This window comes from Chiloscyllium plagiosum, chromosome 1, assembly GCF_004010195.1.
Source record: "Chiloscyllium plagiosum isolate BGI_BamShark_2017 chromosome 1, ASM401019v2, whole genome shotgun sequence".
Lineage (NCBI taxonomy): Eukaryota > Metazoa > Chordata > Chondrichthyes > Orectolobiformes > Hemiscylliidae > Chiloscyllium > Chiloscyllium plagiosum.
Genome location: NC_057710.1, coordinates 74,846,454 through 74,864,825, shown reverse-complemented (window position 1 = coordinate 74,864,825; position 18,372 = coordinate 74,846,454). Strand labels below are relative to the sequence as shown.

The window sequence follows — 18,372 nt, the reverse complement described above, 5'->3', positions numbered from 1 at the left end:
GTTCAGCAATAACCTGCTCAGTAATGACCAATTCGGGTTCTGCCATAGTCATACACCCAAGTTGTCAAGGCTGACCACGTTTCCTAAATTGAACTAATCCCAATTGCCTCTGTTTAGTCCATATCCACTTGTGTGGGTTTCTTCCGGGTGCTCCGGTTCCCTCCCACAATCCAAAAATGTGAGGTCAGGGGAATTGGCCGTGCTAAATTGTCCATAGTGTTCAGGGTAAATGTAGGGGAATGGGTCTAGGTGGGTTACTCTTCAGAGGGTCAGTGTGGAATTGTTGGGCTGAAGGATCGGTTTTCACACTGTAGGGAATCTAATCTAAACGTTTTCTATCCATGTATCTTTGCAAATGTCTTTTAAATGTTGTAACTGTATTTGCCCCTGCGATTTCCTCTGGCAGCTTGTTCCATATATACACCACCCTGTGTGTAGAAAGCTGTCCCCTTCGGTCTCTTTTAAATCTTTCCCCTCTCACCTTAATTATGCTTTTGAACTCTACTTTTGAACTCCCCTATCCTGGGGAAAAGATTTTAACTAGTCACCTTATACATGACTCATGATTTTATAAACCTCTATGAGGTCACCCCTCAGCCTCCTCTCCAGGGATAAAAGTCCCAGCCTATCCATTCTCTTCTTATAACTCAACCCCTCTAATTTTGGTAGCATCCTTTTAAATATTTTTGTACCCTTTCCAGTTTAATAAGATCTTTCCTATAGCAGGGCAACCAGAATTGTACACCATCCTCAAACATACTAACCATGCCTCCTCGAGTCACATCCAAATTGTTTAAGTCCCCCTCAGCTTCTGACCTCATTACAGCCTTGATTCAAATATGGACAAAAGAGCTGAATTCCAGAGCTGAGGGGAGAATGATAGTCCTTGAAATCAAGGAGCCCTAACAAAACTGGAATCAATGTGAATCAGAAAGCAAAGTCTCTGCTGATTACAGTCATATCTAGAATGACAGGTATGGTTGTTGAAGGTAAGTCATCTCAGCTCCAGGACGCCTCTGCAGAAGTATCCCAGGTAGAGCCCTGGTTCCAACTATCTTCATCAAAGACCTTCCCTGCATTATATGGTCAGAAGTGGGAATGTTTGCCGATGATTGCACAACGCTCAGCACCATTATCACTCCTCAAACACTGAAGCAGTCGCTGTTCAAATGCAACAATATCTAAGCTTGGGCTGACTCGTGGCAAGTAACGTCAGACAATGCCAGACAATGACCATCTCCAATAAGAAACAATCTGATCCACGCCCCATGACATTCAATGGCGATACCATCACTGAATCCCTCACTATCAAAATCCTCAGAATTACCATTGGCCAGTAACACAATTGAACTCATAAATACAGTAGCAACAAGAGCAGGTCAGAGGCTTGGAATATTGGGCAAGTAACTCACTTCCCAACTCCCCAGAGTCTGTCCATCGGCACAAGTCAGGAATGTGATAGAACACTCTCCACATGCTTGGATGGGTGCAGCTCCAACAACACTGAAGAAGCTTGACACCATCCAGGACAAAGCAGCCAGTTTCCACATATACAAACATCAATTCTGTCAACCACAAACACTCAGTCGAGGCAGAGTGTTTCTACAAGTTGCAATGCAGGAATTCACTAAAGATTCTTAGACAGCACTTTCCAAACCCATGACCACTTTCACCCAGAATGGCAGTAGAAAGTTGGGAACCCCACCACCGGCAAGATATCGTGCAAGCCACTCGCCATCCTGACTTGGAAATATGTTGTCGTTCTTTCAGTGTTGCTGCGTCAAAATCCTGGAATTCCCTCCCTATTGGCATTGTGGGTCAACCTACAGCATGTGGACTGCAGCAGTTCAAGAAGGCAGCTCACCACCACCTTTTCATGAGCAACTAGAGGTAAGCAAGAAATACTGGCCAGCCAGCAAAGCCCACATCCCATGAATGAATTTTTTAAAAATGCAATCACAGTTTTTTGTAGGCAACTCCATTTTATCTTACAATAGTTCATTTATAAACTGTGCTGGTTGCTGCCTTATTTCCTTCCATGCATTGCTTACTATATAATGAAAAGACAATTTGTAAGGAAATTCAAAATGACATAGGCTGACTTTGTAGCTTCACTTTCAGGAAACCATAGGTATTGTTCTGTGCGTTGGGCCTGTTCAAGATTTGAAAGAACATTTATTTAAATATAGGCTGTTACCTGCAATGAACAAATTCTGGCATGAAGCAGTTTTTCACAGTCATAAGAGGCATAGATATTACTTAAACCAGGTATTCTGCCACAGTGTCTGAAGTATCTAAGGTGCTGCAGTTTGGCAGTCCAGTGAATAATTCTCAGACTAATCCATATAGATTTTTGAAATTCAAATATACATCCATGCACAAATTTCATCTAGTTTATACAACAGGTAACAGTGCAAATTTAGTTTTACTGGGATATAGGTTCAAGTGAAGGAAGTGGGAATTTTAAGTGCGCAGACTACACACTAGCAACTCTCATTTCAAAAGGGCAATATTTGATACTTTGGAAGGACAGGATGCTAGGTCAGAGAAAGAGAGAGAGAGAGACACACACAGAGACAGACATAGAGTGAAAGACAGAGTATGTGTGTGTGTGTTTGTGTGGAGGGGGTGCTGAGAGTGTGTGCATGTGAGTGAATGTGGTGTGTGCTTGCATGCTTGGCCACTCTGCGTCCCTGACCGCAGGGACATTCGGCCTTGGATCTTTGGGTGACCGTTCTGCAAAGTGGACATCAGGATTCACAACAATTCAGAGTGGCCGAGCGGAGGCTGATAGTGAAGTTCGGTACTCATGAGGATGGTCAAGACCGGGACCTTGGAGTTCATGTTACACTGCAAGTGACCCCAACTACACTATACACACTCTCACATACACTCTTACATACTGACACACTTAAGCAGACCCTCTCTCATACACATGCTCTCTCTCAGGCGCACACACACACACATACACTCCCCACACTCACACCAACGCAGACACCCTCTCACAGGCTTATATTTTGTCACACTCATGCACACACACTACCAAGCTCTCGCACACAAACATACTCACACCTCCCCAACCCCAAACCCCAACACACACACATATATAAGTCTATGAGATGAATTTGCATTTGCAGAATTGTAAAGGCAGATACATTCTACTTTGTTCAAAAAGGACACATTCTGCAGACAGTCAATGCATGTAACATTTTATAAATTCCCATTTTGGAAATAGAACCAGTCTGGCTCAGGACTAGGGTACATACAGACTCCAACCTCACGCCTTTAATGCATTGTCTGAGCTGAAATGTCTTTTTTTAATATAAAACCTTAAGTTATCTCAAGAATGTGACTTGAAAGAAGTACTGGGATTTACATATTAATGAACCAAAACCTGCAATCCATTCTAAAAGATTAAACAGCAATCCAGGTTTGTTCAATATATCATTTCAGTTGTATGATACTGTGATCTTTTGCAATATATTCTGTGGCCTACTCCATAGCTACCTGGTGAAGGAGCAATAGTACTTCCAAATACACCTGTTGGACAATAACCTGGTGTTGTGTGATTTTTAACTTTGGCCACCTAGTCCAACACCAGCAGCTCCACATCATAAAAAAAGTCAGCAAATTTACCAAGTTAGCAATTGGGTTAGGCAGAAGAGGTACATCACAGGATTGATTCCATGCTGCCTAATGAGTTAGCTATCAGCTGGGACATTAATAGGACCCCTAATGTCTCTTCCAGCAATCCTAAATTCGATGGTGGTGGTCGTGGTGGTGAATGTGGGGTGGGGGAAGAGGGGGAAAGGTGGTGGTGTTGCTTAGCACTGAAATCAGCCATCATTCCCGCTCCATATCATTAATTTTGCGACACCTGCTGGAAATATAAACACTGCTGTCATGCTTGTTATACTCAAATGGATTGCTGGCAACACCATCATCACGCTTATGAAATAATGACAATTTTGATGAGTACCAGAAGATACTCAATCCCAGTAAAGGGACTTAGAATACAGCCATACTTACAGTAGACGAGGAACAGGGAGAGTATTGAAGAAAATAATAAAGTACAAATAAATCTTACAAATATGCATCAGTAATTTACAAGCATTTGGCAGCTTCAGGATAGGTAAAAGCTCTTAGAAATTAAGATTGTTGGAGTTGAAGCAAAAAAAATTAAAACCAAATAGAATTCTGATAAGGAAAACATTTCAGGCATTCAATGTCTTTTTCTTTGAAATTAAGTTAGCCAAAATAATAGGAAAACAATAAAACTGTCTTTCTCAAGCTTTAAAACAAAATTGATGAGAAAAAGCTGTAATTATAGTCGTGTTATAAGGCTATCTAGTTGCACCACCTTTCTGTGGATAAGAGCTTAAATCATACGTAGCCATGGGTATCAAAGGAAAACATTATATTCTCAAAACACACTATGAAATGAATGTATCATAGTCAGAAAGCCAAGCCAATCTGGAGATTTTTTCTACCTTGTCAAATTGGATTTTAAAATTCAATATTTGGAATTCGAATCATAAATATTCATCGTTGTGACTGAATTGCAGCTATCAGTCTGACTGGTATGTGTTGATAGCAAAATATGCCACATATCAAGTTTATACTGCCTACCATGTATTGTTGCACTCAGCATCAGAATCAGTTACAGAGAAACACTATGCTTGGGGTTTAAATACATTTCATTTCAGACAAGTACGAATTAAGTTTGAGAGAACAAGGGCAGATCTACCAACCGACTAGAAATAAAATTATCAAGTATTCATTGTAGCTTCTTATCTGCCTAGATACTACACAGTTCAAACCAATAGAAAGACAACCTCCTACAGAGATTTTACACCACCTTGTTTTACTGTAGATGGAAGACAGACTAGACTCCATGATAACTTTCTCATTAATGTGCTTTCAAGAAGCCATCAAAATGGTAGTATACCTGCATCCTAAACAATTCAGTCATGAGCAGAGGTAGTGGCAGAATTTTTTAAAAAAGTTATATTCTCACAGATTAACCAAAGAATTATTGCAAAAAGATTGCAGCAGTTCTAGACTACTGACACCTTTATAATTGAGAGATGGGCAATGAATACACTCTTGAAAATGTTCCTCACATCCCAAGGGGGGAGAAAATGCTTTGCCAACCATTTGGTTAGTGTAAAGTTGTACTTACTATTTGGTAATCAATTGAATTGTTCGAAATAATACCTGAAACTTGCTGTTCCACATTTCATATTTTCTGGCAATGCACAACCATGAACTTTCAAACCTGACAGACTTATTTGTTGATTATTATAATAGGCAATTTCACTGTAATCAAGCGAAGGAGAGTCTTGAGGAAGTAGTAATTTTTGTTCAATTTCAAATCAGTTAACATGTTTCAAGAATTGTAAATGCTTGCACTTACCTCTTGGCTGAGATCTAATGCAATCTGGTTGAGAAGGGAAGAGAAAAATCCTGCATTTTGCAATAGTACACGTCCTGTAATACCCAGATATGTAGACATTACCACTGGATATTTCTGAAATACAAGGAAACAATACATACAAAACATATCTTGTTGAAAAAAAAGTAGACTTGTTAATAAAAAAACTTCAAAACATTTTAATTTATCCACGTATCATTGATGTGGCTAGTTAGACTAGCTTTTATTGTCCACCTCCAGAGGGTAGTTAGGAGTCAACCACATTGCTGTGGGTCAGGAGTCACAGGGAAGCTAGACCATGCAAGGATGGCAGATTTCATTTTCTAAAGGGTATTAGTGAACTGGATGAGTTTTATGACAATCAACTGTGGTTATATAGTTGCTATTATAATTTTAGACTCGCTTTTTATTTCAGATTTTTAAGCAATTCAAATTTCACCATTTGTCATGTGTGCTTCAAATCCATGTTCTGAGAACATCAGCCTGGGTTTCAGGATTATTGGTCCAATGACATTACCACAGTGTCACCCCCTCCTCATTCACATTCTCTAAATTCACAACTAAAGTTAACTCAATTTTGAAGGGAAAACTCTCAATTATCCTCATTGAATTGGAGGAAAAAAGAAAGCAAAATACTTTTGATTTGTGTAAAACAAGACAACAGCTTAAATTTATTGCAGTTGTCTGATTTGCATGTTTTCTGGTTTACTGCAAACTATTTTAAATTATTTTACTTATAATGATGAATGCTATGAAATTCTGTGAAATTACAATTATGTTGTGAGCAGTTTTGTAACAAGAAATTTCTGCATTTCTTATCCAGTTTCCTGATCAAGTGTTAATAGTTAGTAAATATCATATCTTTACTTTTTCTGTATTTTTGATTGTGGTTTGAAATGAGAAAAGAATGTTTTAAGAAACAAGGATTGCTGCATATTGTTAAAGCAAATAACCTAACATTTATGGTATGTACTGATTATGCAAACAGTGGTGGAACCGAGTTTGTAGATGAGCTGAACCCAAGGCACATATATAAATGAAGTTTTAAAAGTAGCTAATTGGTTTGTGAACTAGTGATCAGTTATTGATAACAAAGACCTTCGGCCTGTCAACGATCATGTGATTGGCTCCTAGGTAGCAGAACAGCTTGGAGGTGTGAATATGTCAGCAGAAACTACTATCTCTTTTCTTTACAGTAAAATGGGTCTCAAACCTGAGGATACCTAGCTTATTTCCCCTTTCCAGTTACTGTAAGCTGTCACTTCTAATGGATAAGTCAAAAATCTTTATAAATGGGAACCAATCACTATGTCTTTCCCAATAAAAAGGTAAAAGTGTCTCAAGGAAGAAGATCAAGAAACAGCGTTCTAATCAGAAGAATCAATTCAGCAAGCCTTATGGACAAAGATCACTATTTTTTCTCCTACTTCCATAAAAATCCAAATTAATTCTCCCTACCTATATGTGAGTGTATACAATCCCATTTGTATTGTGGGAGCTTATAAGCAGCTTATAGTATTAATTAGTTGAATACTGCAAACATGTTTATATCTATTTAGAGGAGATATCTGCCATTTGGTACCTGCCACAATGGATATATCGATGACTCTCATTAATTTTTTTCTACGTTTATCTATGGTTGCAATCTATGTATTAGTAACAGTCATTCTTGTCAAGCACTGAAACTTGGCCTGTGCGTTGTCAAAACAATGGAAATTTTGTATTTTGTTATAAAATCTTTAATTTAATTTTGTGATGACTCCAGGAATACCAGGACTTGATTGCCAGGGGAAATCCTAATAAAATGTAACACTACAGCTAATTGATCAAATTTAAAATCCTCATTAAGCAACTTTATTGTAGCTTATAACATGGTAAAATGTAAAAATATTCAAATTATATGAAATCCAATAAAAATGATTTGTTTATAACAACAGGATATCCTGATGGATGTGTCTCTGGAGACACGAAATCAGAATTTGGAAGTGTATTTTGACATAGAGTGAAACAAATCAACATTAATTGTCTTAAAAAGTTGCAATAAAACTTTATGAGTGCAAAAAAGGCATGCAATGCAAAATCCTCTAAAACAATGATACCTTAGGAAAATGTCTTGCACTTATCCCAAGTTTTTTTTATGGCTGCCATGTAATTGCAGACCTGACATCATAGGACCTCCCTGGCAGCCTTTGATGGCTCTACAGGATTGACTGTTGCCCACTCTTCATTACAGTCAGACATATCCCTTAATCGTGATTAGCCTGAGTAAAGGATTAACTGTGAATAAGCCCCTGGACCATGTGAGGACTGTATCTGTGATTGAACATACCAAGATCCCCTGACTGATAACAGTAGTTCCTGCTCTCCATCTGGAGGAGGGCTAGTTTGAAAGTTAGGGGGGTTTGCATTTAATTGAATAAATATTATTGCATTTCCTGTGCAGACAACTGTGAGCCATATTGCAAGATATTTACCCCATTACTGGACAGATGAGCATTACAAGCAACCTATCTATGCGTCTGCACAATATGGCAGTACTGACATCCTTCAGGTTCTGGTTGAAGCCCCAGTGAATTAACAGGCATGGCAAGGCATGGATGCCGCATGCATGCATGAGGCACAAAGTCACTGTGCGCTAAGAGCACTTATCAACAGGTCAGAGATCAGCCTAGTCCAATCACTGAGCTGTGTGCCTGTCCACATGTGTAAAATGTTGTTGTCGCAGCCTTTCAATGCTAGTTGTTGGTGCACCTTTTAATGCAAGTTTATCCTTCTAAAATATCTGGCACGTAGGTTGGAGCAATGCATAGGATCATGTGCGATCTGCAAAAATCAGATACTACTGTTGGTAAGGGAGGGATATGAGAGGATGGTGTCCGTTGATCATGCTCTGAGATGCTGTTGCTTGCAAGGAGGCTTTTCATAGCCAACAATGGGTTTAAGTGTCAAGGACACCTCTGATTTCCATGCTGAAAATTCTCAACATGCAGTTTGTTTGGCATGATCGCCAAAATAGGAAGTTGAATATTAATGAGGCAAAATGTGTATTAATAAGGCTTTAATAACAATAACCCCCTAAAAAGGCGACATGCTGCTGGCTAGAGGTTTTACCAAATGTCTCACTGTGATTCTGCCACAATTGTTGGCATGGCCTCGCTAAAATTCTGCATTTCTACTAAATTAAGAGCCTGTTTAATTCATCATCTGTGAATTATATTTCTTAATTCCTACCTCTCCATCCAAGATTCCTTTCAGGACTGATGGAAGAAGTGGCTGAAATATCTGAGGCCCTAGTACAGGATTCACTTTGAGGACATTTTCTACAACCTGCAAAACAAAATTTATCCACCAAAGAAGTAGTTAAAATAATTTTAAACTCTGCTTCAAATGCTGAATAAAACATTTAAACTAAACTGAACTGTAATTTTTAAAACTTTGGTGATGAAACAGTGAGAAATGATTTTTATGAACGTTTCATTAACAATACTGCTATGTATCTAGAGATGCCAAACAATATGCATTCAAACAAAGTACCAGAAATGAATTTCCTAACACACTGACTGGACTTATTTGTAGATACAGCTAACATTTTCACAGTATATTAAAGGCAACTGAAAAGGGGATGTGAATTTATTCATGTCTCAGTTACACTTATCTAATAATTTAATGCACAATGCATATACATTTAAATCTATCCCAATTAGGGTTTTTCTACCCATAAGTTTATAATTTCAGATTTATTCAGTGAATTTGAAATTCACTAGCCACCATGGCATTGAACCCCTGACCCCAGAGTATCATCTCATGCTGCTGGATTACTAGTGGTATTACCACTATTTGCAATGTTTGAGAAGATTTGTAGCTCAGGTTAAGGTTCAGGCTGCAAGTTTGCTCACTGAGCTGGAAGGTTTGTTTTCAGATGTTTCGTCACCATGCTAGGTAACATCATCAGTGAGCCTCCGGTGAAGCGCTGGTGTTATGTCTCACTTTCTATTTGTGTGTCTTGGTCTCTTAAGGTGAGTAATATCATTCCTGGTTCTTTTTTTCCAGAGGTTGGTAAATGGGGTCCAGATCAATATGATAGAGTTCTGGTTTAAATGCCAAGCCTCTAGGAATTCCTAGGAGAGGCTAAACATAGACATGCACAGGAATTTCTCAAGGCCTGGCATTCAAGCTGGAACTCCATCAATAAACACATCGATTTGGACCCATTTACCAACCTCTGAGAAAAAGAACCAAAAATGATATTACCTATCTTAAGAGACCAAGACAGATAAATAGCAAGTAGGACATAACACTAGCGCTTCACTAGAAGCTCACTGATGATGTTACCTAGCATGGTGACAAGACATCACACAAAACAAACCTTCCAGCTCAGCAAGCAAGCTTACAACCTGTATTACCACTATGTCACCAATCTCCCCATATTCTAACAACAAGTAAGCTTCCCTTTACCACCAATATGCTTTACCATTGATGGATAATTTCCATTTGACAACCAAATATTCCACAGTCAAATACAGGATGATCCAAAACAAGTTACCCATGTATCTCACCTAACATATTCAACATTCACTCTCTGCACAACTGATGCACAGTGGCAATAATGTGTACCATCTATAAGATGAACTGCAGCAGCTCATCAAGGCTCCATACACAGTACCTTCCAACCCATGAATACTGCCTACACCACATGGATTGTGTGGTTCAAGGGAGCTCATTACCAGTCTCAAAGGCAATTAGGGATGGGCAACAAATGCTGGCCGAGTCAGTGACGCCCACTGAGAAATCAATATTGGTACACTTAGACATGCTACCTCCTACAAAGTTGCTGAGAAATCAACATTGGTAGACTTCGACATGTCAACTTGTACAAACTGAGTGTGTGCATCATAATCTCTAGGTAATATCATGCCCCCTTACAATCCTGTAAATAGGCTTGGAAATCTCAAGATTTTGTTGAACACCATTATTGAAAGATCAGGTGACACTAGTGACAACAATGAGATGCTGTCGGAAGTTGCATTCAAGAACCTGCAACTGCTGTAAAGACCAAGATGCAAAAAGAGAGATTTCAGATAGAAAATATTACTCGTTCAAAGAGATCTGACCTGATACAGTTTGAAACATCACTAATGCAATTTGTAGGTGAAATATGTTGGTCGCCTTAACACGAATAAGATTCAAACACAATAATAACAGACTTTATTTATATTTTCATGCAAGTGGTTTTGGTAAAATTATCTTCATCACTGACCATCTGTGGATGTTGACTAGTACCTGGAACCATTCTTCATTAAAGCAACTGAACTCCAAAAAAAAATTTAAAAGTCACATCCAAGTAACTGACGTATGTAATCGTGGAGAAGACTGTAGAAATTTATTGTGTGTTATCTACATCACACAAATGATTACTCATCATAAGTCAAGGAAAACTTTTGGTTTATCCTGCATTTTTATTGCAAACAACACGGAAAAAGTTCTTTTGTTTGTGACTTTCTAATACCATTCAAATTTTATTTAAAATAGCTCAAATTTCCAGCAGCAAAGTCAAAAAATGACAATTTATTTCACAATATCTAATATCAACATGAATTCATTGAAAAATACTTTCAATAATGTAATATATCCCAATGGAATATCACAGGACAATTATACAACAACTGACACTAAGCACAAGGAGACAATGCTAAGAGAGGTAACAAGCATTTCACAAGAGTTTTACAGAAGAGATAAAGCGAGGTTTAGGGAAAGAATTGCTGAATAACCTAAATTTAACACACAATTTCCAGACTTTTAGGCCAAGATGGCAAACAGGACAGCCACCAATGGCGGTGCAAAGGAAATAGAACCCATAAAATTCCAAAAAAGTGTAGAAACAGGTCCTTTGGCCCAACAAGTCTACACTGACCCTCTGAAGTGAAACCCACCCAGATCCATTGCCCTACCATATTATCATTTATTTACCCCTGACTAATGCACTTAACCTACACATCCCTGAACACTACGGGCCATTTAGCATAGCCAATTCACCAATCTTTGGATTGTGGGAGAAAACCAGAGAACCTAGAGGAAACCCACGTAAACACAGAAAATGTGCAAACTTCACGCAGTCAGTCAATCGAAGCAGGAATTGAACCCTGGTCCCTGGCGCTGTGAGGAAGCAGTACTAACCACTGAGCCACTGTGCCACCCACGGTGCTAGAGTTACTTGCCACTTGTCAGAAGGAGCTTGAATATTATTCAAGTCTTGTTATATTGAGACATGACTGCTTTATCCCTGAGGAATCAGGAATGGTGCTGAATATTGTACAATTAGTGAACAACCCTATTCTGGCTTTATGATGGAGGGTTTGGGCAATCGGATTTTGGATGAGTTCAAGAATATAGAGGCAAGTTTGGACTGTGACTGTGCTACTTCTTCACCCTTCTAATATAAAACAATGAGAAAATAAGAGACAAAAACAAAATTGAAAAATATTGAAAAAACTCGTCAGGTAAGGCAGCATCTCTGAAGAGAAATTAGTTAACATTTTGGGTCCAGTGATCCTTCTTCAGACACCAAACGTTAATTCTGATTTCTTTCCACAGATGCTTCCAGACCTACTGAGCTTTTCTAACAATTTCTGTATTTGTCTGATTTCCAGCATCTGCAGTTCTTTTGGTTTTTAATTAGGAAATCAATTTGTTCAACACATTCATTGTGGTAAACAAAAACCTTATTTTTTTACTTCAATACTCTCCTCTTTCTCAGCAGCTTTGCTCATGTTCAGTTGGATTTCTTAACTACTAGTTTTGTTCTTCATCCTTGTCTTTGCTCTAAATTTTCTTTACACATGATGTCTTGTCAAAAGCTGCCCGAGTCTGTCTACTCACATGCAGCCCGACAGTGAAACTTGTCATTAAACATTCCACAGCAAATATACCCATTTCATTTCATCAGTTTACAATATCAATTCTGGACTCTGATCCAAGGGTTGAAAATACTATTTCCATTTGTCAACAATGTGCTGAGTTTTCCACTTCTGCCAATACTTTTGCATTTTTGGATCTGTTATCCCTGTCGCTGACATTGTGGCACTTTTCAAATTTAACAATGTCATGCTGAGAGACACAGAATATCTGTAACTTTGCAGGGAGAGTACAATGTTGAAAACTGTACAGGCCACATGTTTAATAAGAATCATAGTTATGACAGAATAATCACTTAATTGGATAATGTACATCGAGGACTCATCAATTCTGGAGTAAATTAAGAGCTCTGTAAAAAGCTATGTTGTTTTTATGTCACATCTGGGACAACCAAGATGCTTAGTTATACAGTCAGAGTGTAAGGTTTAATAGAAATCATTGATCTAAATGGAAAATTTGAAGATGAGAACTAAGTTAGATGTCATAGAGCTCCCAAAGAAAAGATGCAGAAATTGGAATAAATCATAAAATTATGTTTATATTATGTCAATTTTGGGTTTTCAAAGCCTGAAATAAGTTTCTACCTTTTAATAAAGGAATAATTGGCAATTTAGCTGTGCGAGGTCCCTTGGGGAAGAGTGACCATAATGAGTTCTTGATTAAGATAGAAAGTGACATAATTGATTTTGAGCCTTAGGTCCTGAATCTAAACAAAACTATCTTGATATGAGACGTGGGCTAACTATGACTTGGGGAACATTATTTAAAGGAAGAACAGTGAATGGGCAACGGCCAGCATTTAAAAAGCGTACATGGAAGAAATGCAACAACTGTTCATTCCTATCTTGACAAAACAATGAGAAAAATGTGGCACAACCAATGCTAATAAGAGAAATTAGGGATAGTATTAGATTCAAGGAAGGAGTATTCAAAGTGGCCAGAAAAAGCTGTAGATCCAAATATTAAAAGCAGTTTAGACCTTAACAAAAGAGGCAGGTGTAGGGGTTTTGGGGAGGATGCGGAAACAAGTCAAGTCTGAGAATGACCTTGCACTGAACATACAAACTAATTGCAAAAGCTATAGGTCTCAAAGAGAAAATACTTGTTGAAAACAGTTATCAGTCCCTTACAGCCAGAAAAAAGGGAAGCTATAATGAGGGACAAAGAGATGACAGACCAATTGAAGACATATTCTGATACAGTTTTCACAAAGGAGGACACAAACTACACCCCAAAAACGTTAGGATCACAGAGTCTACACAGAAGGCAAAAATGAAGAACTCTCTGCCACTAATAGCAGTGGATGCTGGTCAATTATTAATTGTAAAATGTAGATAGATACTTTTTTGCTAAGCAAACATATTAAGGGATATGAGGCAAAGGTAGGAATACAGAGTTAAGCCACAGATCAGTCTTGATTTCACTGAATGGCAGAACAGGCTTGATCAGGTGAATGGCCAATGCCTGTTCCTATGTTTCTAAGATAGTATTAGCAGGGAAACTGGTGTTGAAGAAATTAATGGGATTAAAGACCAATAAGTCCCCAGGGCATAGTAATCTGTATCTCAGAGTAATTAAGGAAGCTGGCCTAGAAACAGTGAATGCAAGGTGCTTATAATTCCGGATGCTATAAACTCTAGAACAGCTCCTATAGCATGGAGGGTAGCTAATGAAACCCCACTATTCAAAATGTTAGTGAGAAAACAGAAAATTATAGACTGATTAGCTTGATATTGTAGTCAGGAAACTGCAACAGTCCATTCTAAAGATTTAATAGCAGAGCACTTGGAAAACAGTGTTTAGACAGAGTAAGCATGGATTTAGAAAGGGATAATCATGCTTGACAAATCAACAGTGTACTTTGAGGATGTAACTAGTAGAGTTGACAAGGAGGAGCCAGTGGATGTGATTTAGTTGAACTTTCAGAAGGCTTTTGATAAGGCTTCATGTAAGAGTTTAGTATGTAAAATTAAACCATATGGAATTACGGTAGTGTACTGACATGGGTAGAGAACTGGTTGGCAGACAGGAAACAAAGTAGGAATAAACAGGTCTTTTTCCAACTGTCAGCCAGTGACTAGTGAGGCACCTCAGGAATTAGTGCTTGGACCCAGCTCTTTACAATATTATTAATGATTTAGATGAGGGGAGTAAATATCTCCAAGTTTGCAGAGGACACAAAGCTGGATGACAGGTGAATTGGGAGGATGAAGAAATATTTCAATGTGAATTGGACAAATTGAGCTGGTAGACATATGCATGGTTTATTAAATATCATGTGGATAAATGAGAGATTATCCTCTTTGGTAACAAAAACAGGAAGGCAGACTGTGCCCACTTAGATAATAAATTACAAGGGGAACGTGCAACGAGACATGGATACCCTTGTACACTAGTTACGGAAAGTAAACACGTAGGTACTGCAGGTGGTAAAAGAAGATTTGAGTCCTGGAGGCTGCATCTAGTGTATTTGGTGTAGTTTTGATGTCCTTGTCTGAGAAAGAATGTTCTGGTTATGGAGGGAGTGCAGCGAAGATTTACCAGGCTGATTCCTCTGATGGCAGGACTGACATGAAAAGAGACTGAATTGGTTGGGACTATATTACAGAGCTTAAAAGAATGAAGGGGTGTCTAAGAGAAACCTACAAAATTCTAAACAGGATAACATAGGGTAAACACAGAAAGAATGACGCAAATGACGGGGAACCCTAGATCTTGGGTCACAGTTTAAAACTATGGGGTAGGCCATCTTTACCTGAGATGAGAAGAAATTTCGTCACCCAGAGAGTGATGAGCCTGTGGAATTCTCTACCAAAGAAAGGGCTTGAAGCCAAAACATTGAATACTTTCAGGAAGGAATTAGATATAGGTCTTGGAACTAAACGGATCAAAAACTACGGAGAAAAAGCAGGAACAGAATACTGAATTAGATGATCAGCTACAATTTTGTTGAATGGCAGAGCAGGACAAAATAGCTGACTCCTTCTCCTGTTTTCTATGTTTCAAGGTTTAATCTAGAAGCTTTGCTATTTGTGAAAACAATTACCTGGAGTTGAAAATGATGCAGTGAATACTCATTTAAACATAGTGAAGATGCAAGAGAAACTATGTAAGTTAATGCTTTTATAATTCATTAGGAATAAGTGAAGTCTATTGTAGCAGGAATGAAAACAGTAATTTTAATGCAGGGAGAAAAGCATAGTTAGAGAGTGTGATAAAAAGAAATGATCAGTGAGCTAACATTTTTCTGCATAAGTCCAGAAGTGTGAAAAATATGCTAAAAGTGCTTGCTCTGATACAAAATCAAAATATATGTCTGACAGAGATTAAGACTGTATAGACTGTGGGGATAAAATCTGATTAAAGTACACAAGCCTGCCTCAACATTAACTTTCTCCCTCACTACAGATAGTGTCTGACATATGGAGTATTTTCAGATCTTTCTCCTTTTATCTTAGAAAAGCGTTGTTAAGAATAACAAAATAATTTGAGATGAACTAGAAGTTATTCTGACATTGAGGCGATGAGGGAGTTTTGAGACAGGCCAGAACGAGTTAGCAGGCAGAAAAATAATTTCAAAAATCCCAGGAGGTGAAAACAGCGGTGTAGTCTTGAGAAAAAAAACTCTTTGCAAGTGTGGAAAAGGATATGGAAGATATAGACTGTAGGGAAACAGATGGTGACATTTTGCAAAATGTCCAGATTACAGAGGAGGAAGTGCTGGATGTCTTGAAACGGGTAAAGGTGGATAAATCCCCAGGACCTGATCAGGTGTACCCAAGAACTCTGTGGGAAGCTAGAAAAGTGATTGTTGGGCCACTTGCTGAGATATTTGTATCATTGATAGTCACAGGTGAGGTGCCAGAAAACTGGGGGTTGACAAACGTGGTGCCACAGTTTAAGATGAGTGGTAAGGGCAACCAGGGAACTATAGACCAGTGAGCCTGACCTCGGTGGTGGGCAAGTTGTTGGAGGGAATCCTGAGGGACAAGATGTACATGTGTTTGGATAGGCAAGGACTGATTAGGGATAGTCAACTCGGCTTTGTGCGTGGGAAATTATGTCTCACAAACTTGATTGAGTTTTTTGAAAAAGTAACAAAGAGGATTGATGAGGGCAGAGTGGTAGATGTGATCTATATGGACTTCAGTAAGGCGTTTGACAAGGTTCCCCATGGGAGACTGATTAGCAAGGTTAGATCTCATGGAATACAGGGAGAACTAGCCATTTGGATACAGAACTGGCTCAAAGGTAGAAGACAGAGGGTGGTGGTGGACGGTTTTTTTTAGACTGGAGGCCTGTGACCAGTGGAGTGCCACAAGGATTGATGCTGGGTCCTCTACTTTTTCCCATTTACATAAATGATTTGGATGCGAGCATAAAAGGTACAGTTAGCAAGTTTGCAGATTACACCAAAGTTGGAGGTGTAGTGGACAGCAAAGAGGGTTACCTCAGATTACAACAGGATCTGGACCAGATGGACCAATGGGCTGAGAAGTGGCAGATGGAGTTTAATTCAGATAAAATGTGAGGTGCTGCATTTTGGGAAAGCAAATCTTAGCATGACTTATACACTTAATGGTAAGGTCCTGGAGTGCAGGTTCATGGCTCCTTGAAAGTGGAGTTGCAGGTAGATAGGATAGTGAAGCAGGCGTTTGGTATGCTTTCGTTTATTGGTCAGAGTATTAAGTACTGGAGTTAGGAGGTCATGTTGCGGCTGTACAGGACATTGGTTAGGCCACTGTTGGAATATTGCATGCAATTCTGATCTCCTTCCTATCAGCAAGATGTTATGAAACTTGAAAGGGTTCAGAAAAGATTTACAAGGATGTTGCCAGGGTTGGAGGGGTATGGAATGAGCTGCCAGAGAAAGTGGTGGAGGCTGGTACAATTGCAACATTTAAGAGGCATTTGGATTGGTATATGAATAGGAAGGATTTGGAGGGATATGGGCCGGGTGCTGGCAGGTGAGACCGAGATTGGGTTAGGATATCTGGTCAGCATGGATGGGTTGGACCGAAAGGTCTGTTTCCATGCTGTACATCTCTATGACTCTAAGTGTCAGAAATCAAATCTTGATTTAAGTGTAGGATGCAGAAAAGATCAAGATATGGTAATTTAACTGTGACACTAAACAATCCAAAGTTCTTGAATATTCAACGTGTACCATGAGCAAAAGACGACCAGTGAATTAGAAACATTAATTCAAACTCATCAACACTTGAAAAAACTTGAAAAAAGCTATATCTGTTTTTTTTTCACCATTTAAACAGAGGATGCTCTTATCCAGGAGAAAAGTACTACCATCTACTGTCAGATCAAAAATCATAACTACTATGTCTACTTTCATTCTTGATAAAATGCAATGTGAATTTTTACTTGTTTAATGGTGAAAGGGAGACAGAAAAAAAAATCAATGGTGTTCATGGTGGTTGGAAATCAAAGCTAGGGAGAGGGTCTGAGGTCTTGCTGAGGGATCAGCGGCCTGGTCATTAGGAAGGCAGTTCGAGGAAGTGGAAATTGGAGCTGCTGGAATTGGATGCAGGATTGTGGGTAATTGCGGGAAAGATCAATGCATGGGTACAGCAAGTAAGGATGTGGAATCAATTGCAGATTTGCCTAAAAACAAGACACCGGATACAAGACACTTCCTGAATCTTATAGCAAGTACCTAAATAGTTTCCTGAGGTTCAGGAAATCAGGTCAAATTATTTTAATGAGCTAAAAAGCTAATTGAGGTCAAAATTGTTTAAATGTATGAGATTAAAAGAAAAGATTTGGCTGAGGCCTTGCTCCAGACCCGTGGGATCACTATTAGTCTCATGTTGCCAGTTGAAGTACACATGCATCATTCCCTCTACTCTCCTCCTGAGACTGAGTTTTCTCTTCCTAAATGACCGGCCCAGTGATAATCTCCTGCCACCCACAGCCTTTTCCCCCCTCTATCAACTACACAGCAAATTTCTGTATCATCTGCTAACTTCTGATGAGATATTGGTTGCCCCAATTTTACTTCCCATCCACCT

At 38.8% G+C, this 18,372-nt stretch overlaps 1 protein-coding gene across 3 annotated transcripts in view; it reads right to left on the bottom strand.

Annotated features, from left to right (window-relative positions):
- Window positions 1-18,372, bottom strand: part of ipo11 (importin 11) — a 458,122-nt gene that overhangs the window by 166,674 nt on the left and 273,076 nt on the right. For all 3 annotated transcript variants that reach the window (XM_043689423.1, XM_043689430.1, XM_043689427.1), the window contains exons 25-26: window positions 8,666-8,761; window positions 5,417-5,530 (exon numbers count right to left, since the gene is read on the bottom strand). In XM_043689423.1, coding sequence (XP_043545358.1) covers window positions 5,417-5,530; window positions 8,666-8,761 — 210 coding nt within the window. The remainder of the gene's footprint in view (window positions 1-5,416; window positions 5,531-8,665; window positions 8,762-18,372) is intronic.